We start from the raw sequence: 27,317 nt of genomic DNA on the forward strand, positions 1-27,317 counted from the left end.
CCACCCCGTTCAAAATTCCCTAACCTCAGGCAATCATCCCCCTTCTATTTTTACTGACTAGCTAAGTACATCTGCCAGATTGTTGCAATCTGCTGTTTTTTCTAAACACCAACATAATTTTGTCATTATTTACCTCACTGGTTTGTAATTCGTTCAACCCTCTGGGCCGGCTCAGCTCCCTTCGAAAGTTAAGAAGTCTTGTAATCATTTGTTTTGCTTTTTCGCTTTTCGTTTTGCGTTTTAAGCGTAAGTATGTAATAACAGTGGCATTAAACTTAACAATCTGTACTTTATATCTTTTTGCTAACCTTATTATCTTTAACGAATTGTCTCTAGGGACAATCTCCTTTTCAATTATGCCATTCACACGCATAATATAATTGAATAAGGTCCTTTCTGCACACAAGGGGGCGGAATGCCAGTTAGATTGAATAAATTTGTTACGAAATTAATATTGTATAAAATATATATTAGACAAAGATTTTCACAGATGGGATAACAAAAGGGCATACACATGTAACAATGTGTCTGAAATTGCCGAAAGTTTCTTTTATCACACCCCCACAAAATGGCTAGCATGCTGTTGGCCGCCAAAGGGGAACCACAAATTGGAAATTGAAAGGAACTGCATGGAAAGGTACTTGAAATTCACAACTTATCCTTCTGAGGCATCCACTAAAGTTGAATTCATATTGTGAAAGTATTTTACCATTCATATACTCCCAAGCATTGAAAATTAAATCATATTTTGACATGTGGCGATGATAATTGAAAACGCAATAATTTGGGGTGTGATGTTAATAAAATGTGGTAGAGCCCTGCAGATAATTTGTTCAGAATCTCATCATAATATACACAATATATATATATATATATATATATAGAAGATAAACATAATAAAATATATTAAACATATAATAAAATAACAAAACATGTTGACAAACAATGAATCTATAACATTATGCTATTAGTTTTTTAGTCTTTTATGGTCTTTAATGGCAATCCTTATATTTGTATTGATTTTTTAAATAGTTTTGATTTCTCCATGTTATCTTCCAGAATTAGGATTCAATGGATTTTCCCGAGTCCTCGCAAAGATCAATTAGAAGCGCAACACCACCCAATGGAATGGAAAACGATCAAATGCCCATTACTCAAAGGTCAAATCACGTAAGTCCGTTGTCCTTAAGACATGTGTCTTTAGGATCCTGAAACCTAATCAATGTGTGTTCCGATCATCTACTAAAATAAATGTACAAATGAATATACAAATTACCTGCAAAAAATAAGACACTTTAGTTTCGATTTCTTTAGATAGCGTTCTTAATTAAAGTTCCCCAAACCAACACTCTAGAAACAAGCCCCTAGTATATTCTCGAAGGTAAACTCTGGGCTGCAGCTTTAGTGGCTTCTAAGTTCTTGTTCGTCTCATTAAGGCAGGCAAATTGTAAGCTGGATAAATTAACATTAGACTGCTGCTACTTGAAATTTGAAAAAAGGCAATCTCTTCACCGTCACAAATTCATTCAAAAAGAAGAGCAATTAGTAGTAAGTAGGTATTGATTCGGTTTTAAAAACTTTTGCAAGCCGTGTTCAACAAACACGAATAGAACGCATTTCGGGGGTGTGTCCTTAAATCGCAAGTGGCAAACAAAAATAAATCTGAAGTAGACAAATGTTCCCCCAGAGGTATTGTAGTTTACGTGCTGTGCTTTTTTATTAGAGACAAAGACGCTGTTTCCAACTTTAGTAACAAGCAACATAACTACGTGCCATTCAAAACTGTAATTTATCTTTGTAGCGTTTTGTGCAATTGGGTGGAACTCGTTTAAACGCTTCTTCATATGTTCTTTTATTTCGGTGAAGATTGGGAGTTTAGGGTAGAGAGGCGCCTGTGCAGTATCTTAAAAATGTTTGCGTTGTTTTCAAATACGTGAGTGGGGGGCTTGGGACAAGATGGCTTCTTTCTTTTCAACTCGCCAAAGACAGTTAGTAACTAGTCGTATATTAGGGGATATATTGTAACTGATAGTTGTGCAAAATTCGAAATGTTGCAGAACACTTGAACTATCTTATAGATAGTGTAACTTCTATTGAAAATACGTTTTGATCTTCCCAGATACACCATCCTATGAATTTCGATTGAAAATTTAAAAAACGTATAGCAGATTTAGAGAAGATTAAAGGTAATCGGGAATCAATTGCGATTAAGCATACCATTTCCATTTGTACATTAATTTGTAGGTCTCATATAAAAAAAAAAGTATTGATAATAATTATCATGCGACTAACTGATACAGCTGCTTTTGACTATTTTTCTTATGCATGGTGTTAGGAACTATGATATCTAAGGTAATATAAATACTTTTTATTCTTTTAAAACCAATTATTTTTAAGCTATGACCAGACTGCCCATAAGCCAGAAAACAAATTAATTTTATAAGCCAATTCGATTATCGACAAATCAAAGAACAAAAGTTGCTGTATAGTTGTAGAGCTGATGCCAACAATTTACCAAATGCACTAATTATAGAAAAAAACTTTGTTGATTAACGGAGAAATTATGTTATTAATTTAGTTTAAATTATTAAACTAAATTAAAAACAGCCTCAACAACTCGCAGACGCAATAATAATCAATAATCAAAAAGAAACCCAGAAGAAAAACGCAAAATAAATAAATTTTTCTGTTAAAATAAACCATCCTTGGGTATTTAATTATTAGGATCCATTTCTGAAAAGCACAATTTTCTGTGTAAATCGTCTGCATGTCTGGCAGTAGCTTATTAATTCGTACAAGAACGTTGTCGAATTTCAAAAGGAATTCATCATTTGAATATTGATTTTATCTGATGTACAAACAGTGAATTTTTCAACAAAGAATTTTTCTATTTGGAGTTTATTTTTAATGGCTTTCTTGTACAATGTTTGCCTGTTTGACCGTCAATTTAATTATTCGCTCACAACACATTCTCTTTTTTAATAAATTTGCTATTGAAGGCGCAATTAGTTGGTCAATAAATTGTTGCTATACGTTTAATATAAAAATTTTAAGTGGGTCTTAAGCCGTTTACAAAATTGAAAATTATTTGCGCACAACTGATTCATATTTTAAACGTAAGTCAGCATTGGAATGTCACTTTACCAAAGGCAATAATAACTCTATACTCTTAATTATTCACTCTTAAAAAGTATTTAATTGAATTTAATTGTTGGCTACATTTCCGCGTATAAAACTATACTTTTGTTTATACAACCATACTTATGAAAATGTAAAAGTCTTGTATTTTAAAAGTATTCACGAAAATTAATTGTATGACTACAGAGAAGGGGATATTTTTGTTTCAGGTTAGCTCAGTCCTGCTTTATGGAATACCGATTGTGTCTTTGTACATCGAGGGCCAAGAGCGCCTGTGTCTGGCTCAGATCTCCAATACGCTGCTGAAGCAGTTCAGCTACAATGAGATACACAACCGACGGGTAGCATTGGGCATCACCTGTGTCCAATGCACGCCCGTCCAATTGGAAATCCTGCGGAGGGCCGGCGCCATGCCTGTAAGCTCCCGACGCTGTGGCATGATAACGCGCAGGGAGGCGGAGCGTCTATGTAAGAGCTTCCTGGGTGATAATACGCCGCCCAGATTGCCAGATGATTTTGCATTTAATGTGCAGCACAAGTGCGCCTGGGGCTGTCGTGGATCGTTCTTGCCTTCCCGCTACAATTCCTCGCGGGCCAAGTGCATTAAGTGTACATATTGTGGAATGTTTTTTTCACCGAACAAATTCATATTTCATTCGCATCGCATATCGACTAATGACCGTTATGTGCAGCCTGATGCCGCGAATTTCAACTCCTGGCGGCGTCACATGATGCTGAGCGGGCAGCCGCACGAGGAAATAATTCATGCATGGGAGGACGTCAAGGCGATGTTTAATGGCGGAACCAGGAAGCGACTTGTGAGCAGCAGCAGCAATAGTAACGGGAATCAAAACTCACCGAACTCGTCGGCGACAATAAACCACAGCAACAACAACCACAACAACGTGATAGGCAGCACATGCAACTCTCCCAGTGAGAGCGATGAGAAAATGCAACTCTGCGATGAAAGTCCCTGCACGAAACGCCCCACAGATCACCAATACAACTACAGCACTGTGGCGGCGGCAGCTGCTGTTGTGGGTGTAACGGCCGTGGCGGCGGCCACAGTGGGCGTGCCATTCAACTTACATCGCTCATCGGTATTATCGCCACTGCAGCCGTTGCGGAATGAGCACGATCTGTCAATAATGCCACTATCGCGTAACTTTGTCGTCGATTATATGTGGCAGCAGCAGCAGAACTCGAAGAAAGCCGGCGAGGCGACGGCCCACAGCTTTGAGACGTGTCCCATACCTTGGGTGAGACCCGATTTGAATGCCACATCGAGCGCATCAAATACTTTGCGACTCATGCACCACCACCAGCAGCCGTTCAATGTGAAGAACGAGGCCCATTCCGCCATTTGTGGTATATTCAAAAATCGTAAGCTACCTGATATTAGCAGCAGCAATAATTGCAGTGGGGGCAACGGCAATGCCAACGCCAATAATAATAGCGCGGGTGGTGGCGGGGAACTGCAGGATTGCAATATTCCGTCGGTATTCAATTCCTCTGCGTTCAAGCCGGTGGTTGCCTCGGCGGCCATCGTATCTACGTCTCTTTATGCCGCGCGTTCAAGTGACTCGAACAGCAATGTCTACATAAGTCCCGCTCAATCGACAAGAACAACAACAGTGTTGACACATAATACCGTTACGGCAACAACGAACCGCTTGCCAACCAGTGCAATTTTCCGATCCGCTTCAAGTACTTTCTCCCCCATCCTGGACTCGATGCAATCGAGTTTGGAAAGCGAACAAGCCGAGTTTTCCGAATTCGAAACCACACATTTGTCCTCAGTTGCAATTAAGAAGAGCAATATAGGCAATGCTGATAAGTCACTATCGTCCGAATCAGTATCGGACAGTGTTTATAAGCACACAGATGATGATGACGATGATGATGAGGTCGTCGATATCGAGACAACTGAGGATGAAACGCCTATAACTATCATGGAGCCATATAGCGTTTGCCCCCGCTCACCCGTAGAAACATCATCCCATAGCGGCAGCCATTCTGAGAGCCCAATCGATATCGATGGCTTCACCACGGATGCTGAGGATCAGTTTGATTTAAAATCGAATATTTGCTCATATGATAACAAGATCAGTCGCTCTTACTTTAAGGTATGCAATAATGATAAAGATAAATTTATAACGCCATCAAACGAAGTTAACATGGAGGATGAAATGTTGCCTTTGGACGCCAGCAACGAATCCAAGTCCACTGAGGTAAAAAAAAACCAAAAATATTTGTTACTATATTAACAAAATAATCACATATTCCAAATTCATATACTATTTGCATGTTCCGCCTTTTTTATTGTTTGCAGTGTCATCATTATTTCAAAGTCCACAAAACTAAAACACAAAAACTAAAGATTGGTTGAACCGTTCCCCATCTATCTCCTTAGGGTATTACAATCCTTAAATCCCATAATGCATCAGCAACATTCCGCTTTTAAAATAATAGCAATTTGTTTAGGTTTTTCGAATGCAATGTATTATTAATTTAAAGCTATCAAATTGTCCTTGAAACTGCAATATGAGCTGCAAAAGTAATATGTTCCGTTTTTAAATTTTTGCTGATTTTGTATCTATCAAAATCATTTTGAATAATTACAATTTTGTTCACCTAAAAATAAGACACCATTTAACAAAATGCCATCGGTTGTACTCTTAAAACCCTAATTGAAATAGAACCTCAAAAATAATGGTATTCCTGAATGTACATGCAAATCGCTTTTTACATTCACCGCCTTTTAAAAATACACAATTAATAAAAATAATATCAATTCTATGGCTTTTTGTCCGTTATCTCTCCGAAACATTGCTTCGCCATCTCTCATTTGATTCAAAGCAAAGTATGATTGGGTGTATTTAAGGCTATTATAAATACATATTTGATATATTGCAAATCTAAATCCCTTGCAGACATATCCCTAATATAATAGAAGGAAAGCCACCTGTGCAACTCTTAGTTCCTAGGATATTGTTTTAAATATACATAATTATGTTGTTTTTTCTTTAATAAAAGTACTTTATGTCTTTTTCAGGATGCCAATGAATTGAATGGACACATACGAAAGCTAGCCAAAAAAAAGGGCTCCAATCAACAAACAGAACGACAAATCTCCAAAAAAAAAGGTTCAACTAAAGTAATAAACGATAAAATGTTTTCCAAAATTGTGACATCTGCGAAACCTAACTTACAGCGTGTCACATTTCCAGTATTTTTAAAGTCACAAATGACTAGTATTCGTCAGCATCACCAACGCCAGCCAAGTCCCAATTCATTGGGCGACTCTACAAGCAAATGGAGCTACAGCTATCCGATGGGCAATATTAGGCAATTTTATTGTTACGAAACCACTTCTAATGAAAATGGCCCGGAGTTGAATTAAATAGAACTGCAATAAAGAATTACATAATAAGCTATAAGAATCAGTAGCAACATCATGATGGGCGTTAGTTTGGTCTTCTGATGATATATATACATATATATAAATGTAATAAAAATTTAAGAAAATTGCTATAAAATAATAATCGGTAATGGTAAATTAAATAAATAATCCATCAATGCCTTCGGTTTTTTTTCTTGTTTAAATTATGTTTGGAATTAAAAAGTAAATTTGAAAGTAAGTTTAGCGCATGAAAGTTATGTGCACATAAATTGCAACTTCACAGGTGTTATGTAAATATGTATGTATGTAAAAGACGCTCTTCCCAATCAATAACAATCCCTCCCACTTATAAATTTATTAGCAATATAACTACTTTAAAAGATATTTTATTTGATTTTAAGTTTCAATTTTAATGTGCTTCGCACATTTTGTACAGCTTTTGCTGTTCATAAATGCATTTGGCGCTTAATCGAAAGCTATGTATACTTTATCGAAAACTTCTTGGATAAATCGATGCATTTATTTTTGCGATTTTAAATTAAAATGCATCAATGTGCGACATTGAACTTTCAGCTTATCCCTTAATAAAAGGTTGTTAAGCATAGGTATCTTATGCTAATCAGTTTTAATTATATTTAAATTTTCTTTTTACTGGTTTTGTTACTTTAAAATATATGGCTTTTTTCATAAGCTCAACATTCGAAATTAAGTTGCGCTTTCAAGTAATATGACTGTGCATATTGGTTTAAGACTAGTATCAGCCACTGATTAAAACTACTGCCTGTACTATTTATCTTCCTCTTACTCACGCTTTTTGCTAGCTTCAACAAACCTAGAGCATATGAAAATCGGTAATATTTTGATTTCGCTCGTGACATGCATTTTCATATACATATATAGCTATAATTGTCTTCTTCTCAGCAACATTTCAATATCACTATATACATCCAGGTACCTAACTATGATTTTAAAAAGGTATCTTTAAATTAATTTATAAATTATAAAAACCTCCATCCTTAAGCAAATCACAGCGATTTGCGGAAACGGAAGCACGATTGTTTGTGTTGTATTCCAATGTTCAGTTACTTAATGTCCGTTATAAATTAGTCAAAATTTTAAATAGATTAATAAAAGTAAAATTTTAATAAGTTATGACTCCTTTTCTAAGGTGTACAAATAAAATGCGCAATCAAATGAAAATAAATATTTTCGAGTATACTTTGCTTGGTGAATGGAATAAAATATGTTCTGCAACGAAAAGGGCTACGTAATAAATGATATACAAATCGGCCATTGAGTTGATTCCGTGTTAGCGAATTGCGTGAGCGTATTTTGAGGTGGCTAAAATATGTTCTGCAACGAAAAAAACTATCGTAATAAATAATACAAATCGACCATTGAGTTGATTTCGTGTTAGCAAATTGTGTCAGCGTATTTTCCGAAAGCTGTCTAGTCACACTGTGGAATGAAGCTGTTCGATAAATTGTATTGTCACTTCCAATTTTTGTGAATCTTATTTTCTCAATGTCCGATTACCGATAATTTGAATGCTATATGTGCCCCCATAAATTAACTGTTAGTTGCTTAGATATGTTAACCGCGGCAGAGCATACACAGATATAATGCTGATAATAAAATTTTATTTATACAATATAATGTTATATATAAATGACATAATGCAAAAAAACAGTTTCTTATTAATACGCAATGGAAATAAAAATTGAAAACGTGTACACATGTATGTATGTATATAGAAAATAGACTAAATAATTGTTATTTTAAGCGGACATAGAGAAAATATAAATTCACAAATCGTGTTCATAATAATATTGTCTTTACAGCAACGTCTAATATGAAAAACAGTACTCACATTCCATTCAATAAACGCAATTAGAAATATTCGATACAAATGTTCATTGCGGATAATCGCTTTTAAGCGTTATAATTAGCCGATTTGAATTGTTATTGACTTTATCTCAGTCACCAATAGAATACTTTTGGGCTTATATTTTTATCAAAATTAATTAATATAGCTGTAAAATATGAAGCGTTTTTTTTACAGAATAACGTTAAAAGTCTATATATAATATATATAATCAACCTAATTTGATTTGAATATTATAATAAATGAGCTTTACTGCATTCATTAAAAGTCCAAAGAGTTGGCAGCTCAATCACACAGAAAAAGTCGAGTACGCAAATGTTCCATACTGATTTATTAATTTGGTCAATGTACCATCACTAGCGAAAATCAGCCCAAGTGCCACCTCTGCCATAATTTGCGTGCTATCGAAATTTGCCGTGGTAATCGTAAATTATAATTGTCTTTCCTTTTTAAATATTTAATTTGTAGCGTTAATTAAAGACCTGAAAACGTCCTGAGGTCGCAAAATTTTTAGTGTATAGTTGCGAATTTGTGTGCTGCGCTGTTTAATCTTTCCTAAAAAAAGTGCAGATTAACCAAATACCATCTACAGCGCTACCTGCATACATATACATACATAGATATATATATATATATATATACTATACATATATACAACGTATGTGCTTGCACATACAGATGTGCGCATGTTGTTAGTGTTAGTCAGTTTCTGTGGTATGTGGATTGAAAGTCGCAAGGAAAAATGATGTGCAAATAATGGAAAAATCATATTCTTTTTAATTTTCAGTTGATATATATTTAAATAATGAGCCATCATACTGGTCGGGAGTTGAACGGACCCAATAGTGAAAATTATGGACGTACTCAGAAACATACATATACACGGGCCGATTTGCTTGCGATGCGATACGACGACTGCTCTCGCCAGCGTCCCAATTGTTCAAACCGAACGGAATTGCAAAAATTGAATTTTTGGAAAATAAACGTCATTCCGCAAAATTGGGTACCCAGCAACAATGAGAATAAAAATTGTGCAACAACCGAAACGGATAATTCGAGCCTGGCCAATTCGAATGGGTTGGCAAGTTCTCGACGTTCCGTACGAAATCGCGAACGTGCCAACAACTACTATCAACGTTTTGTTTCTGGCTACAGTGAAGAGCCGACGATGCAAACAAGTTTGGCATCGACAACAAGCAACAACAACACTAGCAGCAACAGCACCCTGAACACCCCATATAAATCGTCCAATATTGATCATCGGAGTATGTCTTCATCGCATTTAATGCCAGCGTTCGCCAAGCGTCGTTTTGCAGCAACATCAGGTGTTTCAGCTGAGGCCAATGAGCTACAAAATGAAAAATCCGACACTTTGTCTAATTGTGAAGATGATGGCCCGAACTCTGGCGGCAGTGTTGCAAAGGAACGTAATGGAAGCGTAACTCCAGCAAATTCGGAACAACAGCAACAATTAAAGAGTCATGTTCGCCCTCCTGGTAGTTCATTGGTTTCACTTTCACCCATTCGAAAGGGTGCTGGTTCATCGGAATGGGAACGTTCGGATAAGCGCGTTTCAAATCAACAAGACTACGAACAATCTTCGGCCCCGTCGCCCACATTCTCAGCCACGCGTCATGGTAATCTCAATATGCCAGAGCGACGCATAGGTAGTGGTAGGCTTTTGCCGCGCGATGCTAATTGGGAGTATAAAAATCAGGACGCAGAGTCCTCCTCCATACAGGAAAAAGAAAGGGGGGCTCAGCATGGAAATAGTGTGCATCAGCGACAACGCACCTTCAGTGGTAGACACATGGAGCGGTCCAATGACAACATGACGGATCGCCGCGTCAGTGAGGGACGTCGTCCAGTAGATGGCCGAGAACAATATGAAAATAAAAGGACTGTACAAGGCCAGCGTCGAACCCAAAGCAAGGATAAATTCAATTTTGGGGATGGTGGTGGCAACCAGGGACGAGGAAAGCGTTCCAACAACTATCATATGCACGATCGTCACGAAGAGCCAGAGTGGTTCAGCGCTGGGCCCACTTCGCAGTTGGAAACTATCGACTTACATGGCTTTGATGACCTAGAAAGTACTGACGAACGTGGCGAACTTGAGAATACCGTAAATTCGGAAAGCAAAACAATTTCGCAGAAAGAAAATCAAGCAACTGAAGTTCCGGCAACGGCGTCACGAAGCAGCAGCACTGAAAATGTATCTGATCAACAAGTTCAGGGCAACTTGGCATTTAAGCCCACAAGTGACAAAGACGAGTGTGATAAAAATGCGATGACTAATTTTGGGTCAAATAAGCCGACTAACAGCTTAAATCCTGCCGCCAATTCGGAGGTTGAATTCAACTTTGACGCATTCCTCAACTTGGACCCAATGGATCATAATCTTATGGTTAGTATCACGCATCTACAATTAAAAGAAACTTCTTAAACTGTCTCTGTTTTAAATATTCACTTATTTTTAGGGCAACGATAATGAGCTGCAAGGTGAGATGGGAGGAACATCGCGTTTTAGTCGTTGGTTTGACAACAAAGTTAATCCGAATAATGCCGATGCATTGCCTGCGAGCGATTCGAACGTACTAAATGCTCACTGTAAGAAACTTCTATACATTATTTAAATAAGTATTATGCGCTATTTTACATTTCATTTATTTAATCTGCAGCTATTCCTAGCGTAAAAGATTTGGAGGCACAAATGACTAAAGTAGATCTACGGCCTGAAAGCGCAATGGGCTATAACAATCCAATGGCAGACGTTCAGGTGCATCACAAGGAACATGCGGAGAAACCAGTTCCACGAGACACTGAGGGTTTCAAAAAACTCTTACAGCAGTTGCGCACCCAGAACCAACCCCTTCAACCTCCAACTGTATTATACCAGTTGACTATAAATACATCAGCATTGCCGAAATTCCATCCAAATCGCGCCCATATGATTGAACCCCAACATAATTTGTGCCCGATAAACGAAGCTCTTCTAAAAGACGATGATTTACAAAAGAAATCATATCAACAAATGCAGCAACAACAACAGCAGCAGCTGCAGCACCAACAACAGCAGCAGCAGCAACAACAACAGCAAATGAAACAAAACGAGCGTATGCAACAACGGAATATGGATTTTGTTGCCCAGGGCCCATCACCCATTCCCCACCCACAATTTCATCTGATCCCAAATGCAATGGCCCATAACGTGCACGAGCCCACTGCATCTAATCTCCAAGTAATTCAAAACCAGAAACGAATTGAAATTCAAAATTTGATTCAAAGTGAGTAATGAACTATTTGTTAATTATCCGCAAGGAAATTAAATACCAATTTCTTCACATATTATTTGTGATTGGGAAATTTAGAAGAGACTCTGTCATACATTTGCACTTGTTTACTTTTGGTTTCTAGATATTGCTCGTGGCGAGGTTCCTATTGAGTTTTTGGAACAAGAGATTCATAATCCGAATACTTCGGCGCATGTGAAGGAAATAATTGGACATGCTCTACGTGAATGTGGTAGAAATTCTGTTCAGCAAAAACTAACATATCAGAAGTCACTAAACGATCTGGGTCATCATAATTTGGTGGCAAATCAAGCGGCATTTCAACAGCAGAATGTGTGTCCAAATGTGCCCGAAGGTAATCAAAACATCTCAATCTCTGAATAAATTTGTTTTTATTAATTGGTGATATCTTAGAAATGCCGCCACCAAATGCTCCGTGCCAAGGCTTAAGTCAGCAGCTCCGTCATACAAATTCGCCGACGCCCTTGGCCTTTACACCCACTGCGGTGCTACGCAAAATGACAGCTGATAAAGATGCTGCAACACCCTCGCACGCCAATAATGCCAACAATCCGCAGTATCATTATCAGTTTGGTGCCCAACAGAATAAACTTATTGCTTCACATAATATGGCGAATGCAGCGCAGCCAACACCAGCACTGAACATGCAACCACGCATGATTTTGGGTGGCAACTATGCCATGCAACAACAGCAACAACAACAGCAGCAACATCCGTTCAATGCCAACAGCCCTCAGATTTCACCAAAATTGTTGCCACAAATGGCACAAGCACGCAACCAGGCAATGAAATGGCCAGCAAATGTTAATGCACATGCAGCACCACCAAAATCATTGGGTAAGAGCAGCAATTAAATAGACTAACATACATTTTAGGGTAGCTTAAGTTATTTTGCCTAAATGTTTCATACTAATATGGGACAAAATTATTCTTCCTCCATCGCACTGTTGCCGTTCTATTGCAATTGGCACTCCAAGCTAAGTATGCTTTGGACTGGTCTCGTCAGTACACGCCATGCCCTTTTTTTATGGCATTGATCTGACAATTTCTTTGGATAAACATATCTCTCTCTCTCTCTCTCTCTTACTCCTTCGAAGAGTACATGGCTTTGTAACATCAATCTTGTTTTGTGCAACTCCTTTTATGTCTGTCCACACAAGTGTATTCACATAAATTATATTACAAGTATAAACATTTACAATATTTTAATTCCTCTCTTGCAATTATCACATCCATTTTTTAGGTCGTCCCATACTCAAAGGACCTGTTACTTCTGTTTCGCAACAAATGCCCCTAGCATTTGCATCCAAGTTGGATATGCAGCAAATGCATCAGCAAAGACTCAAAGCTACACAAGGAACAGAACAACGAAATGAGCACCTACATGCTGCACCACCCCCGCATCCACAGAACTTTGGCTTTGCGGACGGTGTACCCCAATTGCAACAGCAACAACAACATCAGCATTTCTTGCAGCAACAGCAGCAACAGCAGCAGCAGCAGCGCCAACAGGCTAGGCATATAATGCTGCAAGTACACATTGGCGATAATCGTCAACAAGCGAATCTACCCATGAAATCTACGACTCCGGGTAATTGTTAGAATATACATATTTTGTAAATACTTTTAACTGAACCAAAGCTAATAATATGTGTTCCCTCTTCTAAATAGGTGTCCCCGACAGCACTGATGCTGGAAACTTGAGTAAGAACAATAATCTTGGTCCGCTCAACTATCTTCGCGAGGATCGTTTGTCGCCCACAACGAACCAGTTGTCGCAATGGTTAGGGCCCGATCTGCTCGCCAGGGCAACTGCTGGCAAATTGCCGCATTTAAATATAAATCAAGCGCTTAGCTTGGAAGAATTTGAGCGTAGTATCCAACATTCCTCAGCCGCTGTGCACAACTAAAACAAGAAAAAGAAAAAAGAAAACCTAAAATATTTATCCCGACTCGAAGTGCTCGTTGAAGCAACCAGTCGAGTATTTTGCTGGGCTCGTGAAACAGATTATGAATAATCGTGCAGCACGAAAAGCAGCGTAGTGTCTGATTATAATTATGGTTTTCAATATTCTTTCCCTTTTTTTTTTGCTTGATCAGTACTTTAATATATATGATATATATATTTATATATATATATATATAATACATACATATATATATATATATATATATAATACATACATATATATATATATATATATATATATATATATATATATATATATATATATTTAATAGATAGCGCATAAAAACACCAAATGGATGGGTTTAAATTGCGCATAAAAGCACTGCAGCTTAATTAAATTTGGTTTGTTTTAATTTAGGCATACAGAATTACAAATTAATGTGGAAATGGAAATGCGATGCAGAAATAATGCAAAGACTCACAACACATAAAAAAACCTACATACAAACATATTGACATCAGTTTCTCCACACACACACATATACACGCATTACCAATCGATCGGTAGTGACATAAAAATAATAATAAAAACTTTAGTCCTAGTGATTTTAACTCAAATTATTTAAAATTTATGTAAAATTTACTGATTGTAGTTCATTAACAAATATATATACATATATATTTCGCTGTACATATTAAAATAGAAAGTTTGTCTGAAACATCTTAAAAGTAACAGAAATACATGCATACGATACATTGGAAGATGTGAAAGTATATGTTGAATTTTTATTTTCCTTCAAAGGAGGGGTCGTAATATATGTATGTATGTCCATACATAGGTCTTGGTACTCCCATATAACACCTGAATAAATAATGTACAAGTAAACTTGTTTCTCTGAAAGGCGAAGCTGCCTCTTTAACTAGCGGAAAATGTATTTCGCACAAAAGGTCTATGGAGAAAGCTGATACCGCCAAACAAAGAATGTGTACATTTCCATACAAATAAAGGCCTTCAATAATGTCTATACATATCATAGATACATATGTATGTATGTACATGAATGAATATGAATATTTTGAATATTTTGCAAGCGCTTTAAACAACATTTCAAAGTATGACGAAGTCAGATGTGTTAAGCCTAGAAACTTCTGTGGAATAACTCAAGCTTTAAAAGCTGAACAAATAATGATTTTCGTTTCAACATGGACTGGAACCATTCACATTTCTTCAACTATGAGTATTTTTTTCACTTTATTTATTGAGTTCCTTAAAACGGGGGCCCTGTGCATCAATGTGGAGTTTTCCGCCAAGCAGTTGTGCTTTGAAATCCTATTTTGCTAAAAAGGCTTTTAAAAAAGCAGTTCAATCATGGCGCTAGTCGGCTTCGAAGCTTTTGGACTACTCGCTTTTTATGTTAATTCAATTTCAATTTAATTTTACTTCCATGTGGATTCTCTGCCTATCGTATGACTGAAGAATATGCATTTATTTATCGATCAATTTGTTCAGCGAGTTTCTATTTTTTTTATGTTTTAAATAAAGCAAGCCAGATTTCTGTTGTACGGACAACATACGAACTTTTGAAATTTCCCTAGAACCTTATCCATACCTATGTATATATGTCCTACGTTATAAAACTGGCTGTATAGTAAAGAATTTCACTGAACCATAAAAATCCCTTCATGCTAATAAATACGATAAAACGGAATATCGACTTACGATATAATAGAGGCATTATGGTGGCAGGATATTATGGTGCGAGCACAGCAAAAGCTCTATGGTGAGTTTTTACAATGTCCGTTAAGTTAGGGGTAGGAACACTAAAGCAGAATTGGGACAAAATACTGTTAGGGGTGGTTACAAATAAGAACAAATAACGGGATACTTATATTTAACTTCACTGCTTGCCAGTTAATTAATTATGCAATTATTAAGTGAGCAAATTCAAAGGAATAAATTATCACCCGAATCTGAAAAAGTTGATTGTACAGAAACTATGAGTTATATGATATTTTAAACTACCTACATTATCCAACTGTTTCGTTACTCTGGCAAAATTCGCGGGAGCGCCTGAGTGTGGTGAAAAACAGGACCCCTAGCTTGAGCGCAAGTTGGATAGAAGTGAGTGAAAATGTGAGCGGAATTGCGAGTGTGCAGCGAGGACATCAGCTTTTGCTCAAAGCTCCTGGAGCTGTCCATTTGGATGCTTAGCGATGTCTCTGTAATTTTCCGAACGACAGTTCATTACTGTTTTCAAGGATAAGCGATGCCCACTTGATGGCAGAGCGAAAAAACAAAACCAGAGCCTAGAACTTAAAAAGTCGTCATCGTCGTCGGCATCGCCATCGACAGTGTCGCCCTTTCTCGTCGTCGTCGACATTGTCGTAGTCCTCGATTTTGGTCCATCAAGACATATTCGCGAAACGCCGACCAAAAATTAGCCAAAGAATTTGCGCGTGTGTGTCGTGGCATTAAAATGCAGTCCTTGTCACAATTTTTTGTTTGTTTGCCATACGTCTTGTTAAATATTAAAAAATAAAACAAGCGCACTAAAAGCCGCTCTCTTTTTTTAAATTTTTTTCATTTGGCATGTGAGCCCTGATGCATAATTCAGATAAGTGCAAGTTATGTTTGGAATCTGAAGATTCGTACGTGAGATATTAAATCAAATCAAATTATAAGAAGTACTACAAGCGCATACAGTTTTGCCATCTGCTTCTTAACAGTGTGCAATACCAGGAGTTTCCACCAGGAGTTGACATTAAATACAGGTATTATGTTTTGGGAGTCTATTTTTGAAATTGTGTTTTTTATTATTTCTGCCTAAAGGCATTCGTTGCTCTGGCTATACATATACTTTTATATGTATAAAATTCTGTGATTCAGGATTAATTCTAAGTTACAGACGTTAAATTAAATAAATAAATTTTATTATTTCTTTGAAAAATGCAATTCCCCCCTACAAAAAAAAATTAGAAGAACGAATATTAATCCATTCGTTTTCAGAATGTTGTTTTTACTTGTAACAATAATAATATATTTGGATCAATATTAATATTAAATATTCAATTGAAATTCATGTTAAAGATGTTTTTGGTTTTTTTTTTTTTTTTTTTTTGTTGGTTTAAATAAAATCAATCACTCTTTAAATTGAAAAGCGAAATACCATGCTTGTTCGATGCATGACGGAAACGTGTGTGTTTGCGTGTGCGCTTAGCTTTGAAAATGCCAGCCATTAGCCCTTTATTATTAGTTGGCGATTCATCATCATAGGCAATCAGTAGGCTCATTAGGTCAACAGGTGCATTTAATAGCCAGCTCCATAGAACGCCTACAGCATTAGGGTAGATGATGTACGAGCCATGTCCTATGACTAAGTATCAGAACGTTGCCATGCACATTAAAATTCAGCTGACCATTAGAGTGGGCTGATTTTGTTCGAGCTTCTGTGATGCACGACTGAGCGCGAGTCCTTTTTGCTGATGGGTTTGAGAGAAAACACAAATCGCTGACGCTACAAATCAGCCACAGCGCATTAACAAGGAAGTTGACTGAGCCTGTGAATGAGGACTGAGGACTGATGCCTGTGGGCTATGTACTGTGGGCTGTGGGGGACGCTTGTGGGGTTAATAGGGGGTTAAGGTTAAGGCAAGCGTACACACGATTGATATGCTTCGACGTGCGCTGGAAAAGCGCAAACATTAACTGTTAACAAAGTTCACGAGCAGTAAATATTCGAGGGCACGCACATAAATACATACATACATATATTCAAAGATACTACTATATGTATATTTTTATAGACAGATGCCCCTGTTTGGCACATCTTTAAATTTTGAGGGGAAGGCCCAAACCAATTCTTTACACACTTGACAAACAGTAAAAAATAAAAATAAAATGGGGTGCAGACGAGAAAGGAGCAGCAGATATTTTATTAACGAATTTGCAATCGGCGCCAATATCAATTTCATCAGCCATTGAAGTCTGATGCTGATAAGACAAGGCAAGACAAGCCGTTCGAAGGGCAAAATAAAAACAAAGAAAGCTAACAAATACGATACATACGTACATGGTGGGTATTATGTATGTATGTGTGCATGGAGGATGTGAAAGTGCGGGCAGACAAACTTTCTATGGGGTAGAGTAAACCACAAATGGCGGCTAAATCAAACCAAAAGACAAGAGCAACAACACACACACACACACATACGAGTATGTACATACAAGTACATACATGCATCTACAAGCCAACAAGCATACATTGTATGTATTATATTGTGTGTCTGTGTGTGTGTGTGTGTGTATATGTAACTCTGTTTGTATCAGAAGCAATCGAGTTAAATTGCGAGAGTGCTCTGCCACAAAATAAATTGCTTGCTAGTTAGTCTTTGAAAACTAGGCATCATTTTTCTTCACCTAGTTTTTATTTTTGTTAATATCGTGCTTCAAGTTATTATGATTGAATCAAGATAGAGTCGAAGAGAGCTGCAGGCCATCTCGTCTTTATCGCCACCTACAACCACACTCCTCACTCGCCTACTCCCCTTACCAGGACCCCCACAACCATAAGTTTAATTTTGTGATTTCCTGCTGGGTGTGTGTGTACCAGTTTGGCGACGTTCCCGTTCTTTGCCTTGTTGGCATTTCCCCAAAGACACAAAAAACAGAACAGAACATAACAGAACAGAAACAACAACAAACCAAAAAGGAGCAAAACTTATTCATTTCACACAACCGCAAACTTTTTTGGCATTCCATCCATTTTCTTAGGCACAAGTGCGTTGGCTTAGCATACTTTTTTTATTACAGCCATTTATTTATGCCGTGGACCAACATCTCAGTCACGCTCACATTTGGGGGCGTATCCAAATCCGAAATCCACCTTTAGAGTAAATTGTCACCAGCTGCCCCAAAAAGCATGCTACACTTTCCTACATACACACACCCATGCATACAAACATACATACTTACCCACATCTCCTTGCGTGTTTGTAATAGATCAGAGTTCGTTTTGTGGCAAGCAATTCCTTTCTGATTCATCTGCCACATATTGTTATTGGTACTGGGTGTTCAAACAGGATTAATTAGCTCGCTTGCCTGTGCACATATTTTGATATTTGCCAATCAAGCTTTTGTTTTTTTCCTTTTAACCACAATAGCATAAAAAATAAGTATTATTATCACTATTAATATTACTTTATAAACAATATTTTTTCATAGCAACTACGACTGCCATTCACAATATAAATGAGAAATTTTTGGTTACAAAATTCAGCTAGAATGCCAGGAACGAGGAAAACATTCATAAATCCGTGTTAGTCTACATTTTTTGTATTGGGGGGAAAAACAAAAGTGCGTTTTAATAAAAGACACTAAGCAACGAGCGAAACAAAACAAATTTGTACGTAAAGGTATTATATGCCTGATTTGATTTAAACAATATAAAGTTTCAACCTTTCAGAAAGTTTCATAAAAATGCGGTATACAAAGACTGATATAAATGAAACAAGTTGCAGTAGAAATAACTAGAGAACTGCTGAACAATTAAGCTTTTTAAGTGTCAACATTAAAACAAAACAAAACAAAACAAAATAGTAAAAGCAAATAAAAACGTTTTAAAATGCAGTAACTTTTTAAAATGCGTTTCTAAAATGAAAAAACTAGGTTAACACATGCAAAACATTTGCACTAAATATGCCCTTTATGCCAAAGCGTCAAAGGATTGTTTAGTGGCCAGATTAGTCATTCCCATCTCTCTGTCTGTCGTCTGTATCAACGCAAGGATCTCAAAAACTGTAGACATTAAAACTAATTAAACTTTGTATACATATTCCTCAAAGAGCTAAGCAGGTGTGTTTGTGTTGTTTATTATTCGAGTTTTATTGCAACTTCCGTAGTTCCGGGAAATTCCTTTTTTACATTTCTTGCAATCACAATTTTGTTGAGCTTTGTTCTGTGTGAGCCTCGTTTTATACTGATTGAAAAACTCGAAAGTTATGGCCATACAGCAGCTGTTGTTGTTGTTGCTGTTTCGGTTCAAGTCCGCTCTACAAACAGAATCATGAACACAGAAGCGATTTATGCAATTGAAGGAATGTATGTATGTGTGTGTGTACGTGTATTATTGTTATACATATAAATCTTTCGAAGGAATTGCAAAATATTTTAATAGGGAACAATTTTGTTTTTTTAATAAATGAAGGAAGTAAAAAGGTATTTAACAGATGAGCGCCTTCTATTCTTTTGTTATCATTTGATTGTCGAATATAAAAACGTTTTAATAAAGAAGTGATTTTATTTGTACAGGCAGAAACTAACGTTCATTAATGTGCTCATTACTGTGTTAATTTTTCAATTGTTCATGGCTACAATAATTTAATAATCTTAAAGCAAGAATTAACCTTGCGAATGTGGCCTTTAAAAGCTTCAGCATTTAGTTAAATGCTCGGCAATTTGGTTCTGGAACAGAAAGGGGAAAGTTCGAGAAATTAATTAATTAAATTAATTATTTATTAATTTATATTATTATTATTAATTTATTAATTCATTAATTCAAATGTTTATAGGCATTTTTATTTGCTTTTGAGTTAAATTATTAAAGTGTTTGACTCTTTGCGGAAAGTTGTCAAAAATAATCAAGGTCGATAGCGCATTTTTATTTTGCTATAAAGGCCTTTCTCTAATTTGTTCAATTCTGTCTTTTGACTTTAAAGCATTTAATGGAGCTTAGACAAGGCTGATTTTTGACAAATCGGAAACACCTTCCGCTAAAGCTGAGCTTAAATTGGTTCCCGAACTTTCGTTTTATATGCATGTATATTTTTTAAAAAGTTGCCAAATTTGGAAACAGGAAGTGGGAAGTGAAAAGTGGGACGAGGCGACCGAAGAAAAACCTGCTGTATGCAGAGGGGCGTATAATCCATTTGCGTGCTGAAGCTAAATTTAAAAGTTTTAGCTTCAATAGCTTAATTCACTTACAATGTACAATCCCCATATGTATGTCATAAACATACGATATGTATATATATGTGTGTGCGTGTGTGTGTGTGTGTGAATATATGTATGTACGTATGTCTGATTCAAAATGAGCGACTGTGGCGCACATGAATGCAAAGCAAGCTCGTCAACTTTGTAACTTTTGCGTATTTGGCTCTGAACGACCTGGCCGCAAAACAAAATACAAAGCACGTTTCACACTCAATGAGCTACAAGAGCCGCAGCCTCAGCAACGCCTACAATCCCAGCCCCGACTCCGACGCCAACTCCATACCCATCCATCCCCATCCCCATACCCATCCACACCCACATCCTCATCACCATTCTCATGTTCCCACAAGTCTCTGCCACATTCTGTTGTTTACTCGAGAGTTAAAGCATAAAGCATCAAGAGCCAGTGCCAGTGCCAGTGCCAATGGCAATCGTCGTCAGGCAAGTTGGCTTAAAGGAGCAAATGTTGACGCCAACTGGCAACGTTCAGATAAATAAATGGGCAAGGAGAACGTGACATGGCTAGCAGCAGAGATGACGAGCCACTGGCCGCTGGCCAGGGCCTGAAAATGAAACAGTGCTGTGACTCTGAAACATTGAAGGAAACTTGGCATTTGTTTATTTATTTACTTATCCAAAGTCCGCAACTAACCTGTCGACATGCAAGTCTCACAACAATGAACTTTCTAAGAAAGCCAACAAAAACCCAAAACAGAAAAAGTTAATTTGCAAAACTATGTCGAAAGCGGCTCGATAAGAACAAAACGTTCAATTGTTTTATTTAATTTTTGTTTTTTGTTTTTTGTGTTGGCTGGCTTGAAAGGCTCAACAGTCTTTGGACTTACAATTAAGATGCGTGATTGAAAGGCTTATTTACATCCTTTCTTGCCTTTGCAGGAGACCTCATAGCAGTAACAAGAAAAAGAAACAATAAAAGCCGAAATATTGTTGCATGATAAGCCAACCCTGACCTAAGCATCCCATTGTTGTCCTTTTAATAATTTTAAATGTAAAGAGCAAAAGATGAGGTCAACTAGGCAGAACAGGTTGTGGGCTCCTCGTTAACAAATGCTAAATGCTTGGCAATAAAAGGAAACTATAGTAGGTACGAGTATGTATGGATGAAAAGCAAAATGTTTTCTTAGGCATGTTGAAAATGTTGAAAACGTTGCACACAACAATCGGGGCAGCCCTTAAAGCGAACCAAAGGTAGTTTTTGTGTAGCAGAGAAATACTATAATATGGACGATTGAATGTTTATTTATACATAAGGCCAATACTAAATTCAAGCATAGGACATAACGTATGTAATAATGTAGGGCCTAATTAAGTCAGACTTTTCCATTTAAAAAAAGCTTTTAATAAGGCAATCATAAATATTTTATAAGTGTTGATTACATTTTTATTGCTTTTCACTATGAACATTAGTTTTGCTATCATTTTAATTTAATTATTGGAGAAGATGAATATTTCCTGTTCCAGTTGAATTTTTGATGACAAAAAGGCTTTCATCGATGTATTAAATTAAATTAACATTTCTAAAAAAAATAATTTATCATATCCATCTAATTATTGGAGAAGATGAATATTTTCTGTATCAGTTTAATTTTTGATGACAAAAAGTCTTTCATTGATGTATTAAATTAAACTAGACACTTGTTAAAAAATAATTTATCATTTCAATCTAGTTATTGGAGAATTTTTTATGACAAAAAGTCTTTCATAGATGTATTAAATTAAATTGGACATTCTTTAAAAAATAATTTATCATTTCATTCTAATTATTGGAGTAGATGAAAATTTTTACTTTTCCAGTTTAATTTTTGATGACAAAAAGGCTTTCATTGATGTATTAAATTAAATTAGACTTTTTAAAAAAATAATTTCTTGATTTATAAGTATGTTGCGGCTTTTGCATTCTTCAGCGGTGGCTGTGAGTTCATAAAATTATTAATTTGATTTCATTTTTTTTTTTTGTTATCATTTATATTTTCCTGTACAATTTCTGTTTTCTCTATTCAATTTAAGTATGGAAAGTATAGGAATGCAACATTGACGAATTTGAAAACGCAATCTACTCATATTTTACATAGAATTTCGTATACCGAGGTTCGACTGTATGTACAAATACACCCTTGCTAATTTATTTAGGACTAATTTTACTTTGGGGATGTACATACAAGTATGTACAATATACATACTTGTTTAAAGACGGCTGCCTAATTTTTCTCCATTATACAAACATCCCTTTTTTTTACAGATATGGACATTCAATATTTATAAATTAGAATTGCAAATATGTTGCTGAGCCAGAAAATATTCCGTGAGCATACAAATATTTTTTGTAAAATTAATTATGAAGGGCATAAGTCTCTCACTATCATGTAAAATAATATGTGCACAACAACTTAATGAAACGATGCGAATTTAAAGTCAATAACAACAAGATATCCAAACCCATAAAAAATCAACAAAAAGCCGGATACATCTGGTGCCGTTCGGTAAATCGTTAAACCGTCAAACCGTTGGACCGTAGCGGTAACGTGAACTGAACGCGCGTGTCTTGAATAAAATGAAGGTTTGTGGAGTCCATCAAAGAAATCTGGTAAGCGACGTCCTCCCGTGCAAAGGATGAGGCGTCTAAGAGCGTTTAGAGCATCATCATCAGCATCAGCCGTGGCACAGACGCCTCATGTGCCATCGTTGCCCCACCATCCTCAGAATACATTGAGCCTCATACGGCTGCTAGCTCTTGCCTCGGTCATTGGTCCGCAAATTCGCTGTATTTTCTGTCTAAGTAAGTGCATAGCAGACCTATTTGCAGACAGATTCAGATAAATTCAGAAATATTGGGTTCTATACATAACAGCTCCCGCATCCGGACTCGCCGAGCCAACACTAGCGGCAGCAAACACAGAGAACAACAGTTCGTATTTTGATGCCTTCAGTACCACCCACACAATATCATCGACTGCTTTTAGCGCAGCTCACACGAACACGAACACAAACACGAGCGCATCCGTATCCGCATCCGGATCTCAAACTTCGGCAGAAACACTACCTCCCCTACCAATTCAGACATCCCCCCTCCTTGTCTATACACCAACCACTTCGACTCGCTCATACCAACAGTATCCGCGCAAAACGTCCGTGAGAATGCAAGCAGGCTCTGAGAGCCTCAGCAGCAGCAGTAGTAGTAGTACGATCTTCAGCACACCAATCAAAAACCCCAGCGACGACAGCGACCACACCGATCATGCTGAGGGTGGCAGTACAGGCGCCATGGACTCGAATCTATCCGGACTAACGACAGCAGCGACTACGCTTAAGAGTGCTAGAAGCACCATGAAGGAACCAATCGATTCTGCACGTTCGAGAAACCATTGGTCTTTGGGAGGTGAGTCAAACCCAAACTCAAACCTTACTGATTACGTCACTTTTTATCAACACCTTTCCTATGGCAAGCGAATTGTGGATGGGACCAGTATTCACAAGCACAGACAAAAACAAAAAAGAGTGTTTTACTTAGCTATATAACTTTTATACTCTGCACCCAAGCGGCTCGTAATGAGCAGTGGCAGATCCAATTTATATATGATCTGTATAAAGATCCGAATTGATGTAACCATATCCGTACATTACAAAGAAAACTTGGCAAATGGACTTATCCATACAAGCGGTATCGAAATCAAATGGAATTGTGGCATTTTTTTTTGGAATTCATTCGTGTAGAGCGACCCCATTTATAAACACAATTTATGTGGATTACTTATTTATTTGTGAAAAGTGCTCATAAATGCATTTTTATTATTATTATTCACTAAGGTTTACTATAAGTCTAAAGAAAAATACATGGGAAGCCCCATGAATTATGAATAAGTTCATTTACATATACAGCCGATTCTGTTTTTACACGGTCATTTTTTACACGGTTTTGATTTACATGGATTGAAAATTAAAATTTTTATATATGGTTACACCATGTTTTTTTTTACACGACTTTTTCTGGAACCAATCTACCGTGTAAAAACAAAATTAGGTGTATATATAATTACTATTAATAGGATAACGCCTTTTTTTAATTTATGAGTTTCAAATGGTGCCTCGCCAGAGATTCCATTAATATGATTTGTGCAGGTTTATTTTTGTTAAATGACACTATTGCCGAGATACACCACAAAATTATTAAAACAGACAGACAGGTAGACAATTTCACAGTAATCCCCAGAAGATATACCCACGCGCTGACTGTAGTAACTAACACAAAATTGACTCCTTCATATATTTTATTTCGATTTAAAGTTCTTGAGCTCTTAGCAATACACTCTATCTTTGTGAATATTCTTAATCATCAAATATAATGTCAGTAGAACAAGGTTTGAATTAAGTTTTACGAGCTACAGAGTCACCTAGAAATCAAGCAAATTACACGCCATGTAATAGAATGGAATAAGTATTCGATTTTGGTTAACTCTTTCGGTTTCAGTTACGGACTCTGAGCGACCACGTACGTTTCGCAGCAAACATCATCACGAACACCACTGGGGGCCGTTCTTTGAGGAGCCCCTGAACTCGGCTGCTTCTGGGGACAACTTGGTGTCCTCGGCACACCTGTTCACAGAAGCTGTGCTCAACTGCCGCGTTGGAATGCTCAAGGACAAAACGGTAAGTAAACTTGAATTATCGCAGACAATATTAAAACCGTTTCGATCGCTTAGGTTATGTGGGTGAGGCGCACCACGGAGAAGGTTTCTCTGCTGACAGTCGGAAATGTCACCTACAGTGGCGATCCTCGAATACGGGTCAAGTTTCAATATCCAAACAACTGGCGCCTATTGATTAATCCCACAAGGAGGGAGGATGCTGGCATTTATATGTGCCAGGTGTCCACACACCCTCCCCGGGTATTTACTACTAACCTCACTATATTAGGTAAATATTTCAACAAATTATTAACAACCAGAGGCTAACGATGATATTTTCGTGAGCAGAGCCGCCATTAAGGGTTATAGATGAGCATGAACGAGATGTGGGCGACCGTTACTACAAGTCTGGAAGCACTGTGGACTTGCAGTGCCAAGTATCGAGAAATTTTTTTCAGAAGGAGCGAATAAATATACTTAAATCAACAGAATCCCAGAGCTCTGTTAAATATAGCACAACCCTGAATGCACTTAATGATACAGCCAGTGATTTAGGCCTCATCGGCAATACAAATCAAACACACACCAAAGTTTCAAGCCAGACACTGGAAAAGTACTTTACTAATTTTATCACATGGGCTAAGGACGAAGAACCTCTACAAGCACTGACCAGTAAACGATCAAGGTAATTATTAACCTTAGAAACCATAACAAAATAATATGAATAATTAATAATAAAAATGGATCTCTTTCAGCGTTTCCGATAAATGGCTTAATAGTCGAATTTCTATACCAGACGCCAAACTCTCTGATAGTGGAAACTATTCCTGCTCGCTCGGCAGACTTTTTACAGTAATCGTACAAGTTCAAGTTCTAACAGGTGCGGTCTATCCCAATTCATCCTTTTTTAATGGCTCCCATATATTCTCATATATATTATCTCCATTCCAGGTGAATTACCCGCAGCTGTCCAACACAACTTCGCCCCAATACGCACGACTATGTGGCCGCCTTTATTGTGGATTTGTTTGTGCATCGTTTCACTACTTGGCATATTTTGAATACAAATGGCATACATACATACATACATATATACATAGGTTCTCAGCTCAAAGATGGGAATTTGGTGTCAGACAACTCAGATATACATACACATACAAACATACATGCATAGTAAATGAATATATGGAAGCATTACTACATACATACCTTAACTCTTCACACTGTCTAAATAGCAACGGAACGACTTGTTAAACGATTTCATACATATAATGGAATTTTAGATATCAATTTACATGAATTTACATTTATGTATGATGTATCGTGTCATCCATTTTCTCCTCGATGTAGTAAAGTTGAACAACTCTATTGTGGGGGTATATACTATGCATACATACATACATAAGTAGTAAAGCCGACTCATCGTTCTATTTGAATATAATGCAAACAAAATATACATAATTGCATTATGTACACCTTTATCAGAGACTCTCCAAATATGCAAGTGGAACTACATCATACCTATGTATGTACATACATACATATACTCGTATGTACTCGTATGTATACCGATTTAAGGAGGAATTGAAAAGGAATGTCCGGGTTTCTTTCTTTAACAATGGAACGAAAATATTCACTTAAATACACATTGCTCATCGAGTCTCTCATATGTATTTGTTTAAGTTGTTATTAAATTATTTATAATTTTTTTTTTAGAAAAAATTACAAGCGTCACTATTTGATGCGTTAAGGCAACCTTCGACACAAATGTGGATTATGTGTAGTTAAATCATTGTACATAATTAAGTTATTTAGAAAATTTATTTGGGGGCAACCAACTTGAACGGATCAATGAAACTAAAATCAGCCACCAATATTGTTAAACTGCACTTATTGTGAACTCATTTCATGGCGAAATCAAAATACATATATGTAACTTTCAAACTAACCGATAATGGTCTATTTCATTTCACCATGGCGAGGAGTTTCCCCTTAACTTCTCGTTAAAATTAAGCTTGCATTTGAATTTAAGATTAA

The 27,317-nt window shown here is 36.8% G+C and overlaps 3 protein-coding genes across 4 annotated transcripts; all 3 read left to right on the forward strand.

Annotated features, from left to right (window-relative positions):
* Nucleotides 1-1,071: 1,071 nt before the first annotated feature.
* Nucleotides 1,072-6,541, forward strand: LOC115627986 (probable cyclin-dependent serine/threonine-protein kinase DDB_G0292550). The gene is made up of 4 exons (XM_030523882.1): nucleotides 1,072-1,170; nucleotides 3,348-5,004; nucleotides 5,128-5,369; nucleotides 6,194-6,541. Exons 1-4 carry the CDS (start codon nucleotides 1,072-1,074, stop codon nucleotides 6,539-6,541), a joined length of 2,346 nt encoding a protein of 781 aa, XP_030379742.1.
* Nucleotides 6,542-8,855: 2,314 nt separating this feature from the next.
* Nucleotides 8,856-14,255, forward strand: LOC115627831 (alpha-protein kinase 1). 2 transcript variants are annotated; one of them, XM_030523673.1, is made up of 9 exons: nucleotides 8,856-9,140; nucleotides 9,214-10,833; nucleotides 10,907-11,036; nucleotides 11,108-11,713; nucleotides 11,844-12,074; nucleotides 12,134-12,577; nucleotides 12,984-13,331; nucleotides 13,412-13,444; nucleotides 14,068-14,255. In XM_030523673.1, the coding sequence occupies exons 2-9, from the start codon at nucleotides 9,232-9,234 to the stop codon at nucleotides 14,163-14,165; spliced, it is 3,492 nt and encodes a 1,163-aa protein (XP_030379533.1). In that variant the 5' UTR covers nucleotides 8,856-9,140; nucleotides 9,214-9,231; the 3' UTR covers nucleotides 14,166-14,255. The 2 variants fall into 2 exon arrangements, with proteins under 2 accessions (XP_030379533.1, XP_030379531.1); XM_030523671.1 differs by lacking the exon at nucleotides 14,068-14,255 and having other exon boundaries at nucleotides 8,859-9,140; nucleotides 13,412-13,655.
* A 1,690-nt stretch (nucleotides 14,256-15,945) lies between these two features.
* Nucleotides 15,946-27,178, forward strand: LOC115627874. The gene is made up of 8 exons (XM_030523758.1): nucleotides 15,946-16,421; nucleotides 22,898-23,434; nucleotides 23,507-24,034; nucleotides 25,124-25,302; nucleotides 25,356-25,569; nucleotides 25,629-25,965; nucleotides 26,036-26,160; nucleotides 26,232-27,178. Exons 2-8 carry the CDS (start codon nucleotides 23,269-23,271, stop codon nucleotides 26,339-26,341), a joined length of 1,659 nt encoding a protein of 552 aa, XP_030379618.1. The 5' UTR covers nucleotides 15,946-16,421; nucleotides 22,898-23,268; the 3' UTR covers nucleotides 26,342-27,178.
* The last annotated feature ends 139 nt before the right edge of the window (nucleotides 27,179-27,317 follow it).

This window comes from Scaptodrosophila lebanonensis, unplaced genomic scaffold (genome assembly GCF_003285725.1).
Source record: "Scaptodrosophila lebanonensis strain 11010-0011.00,11010-0021.00 unplaced genomic scaffold, SlebRS2 tig00000098-arrow-pilon, whole genome shotgun sequence".
NCBI classification, from domain to species: Eukaryota; Metazoa; Arthropoda; class Insecta; order Diptera; family Drosophilidae; genus Scaptodrosophila; species Scaptodrosophila lebanonensis.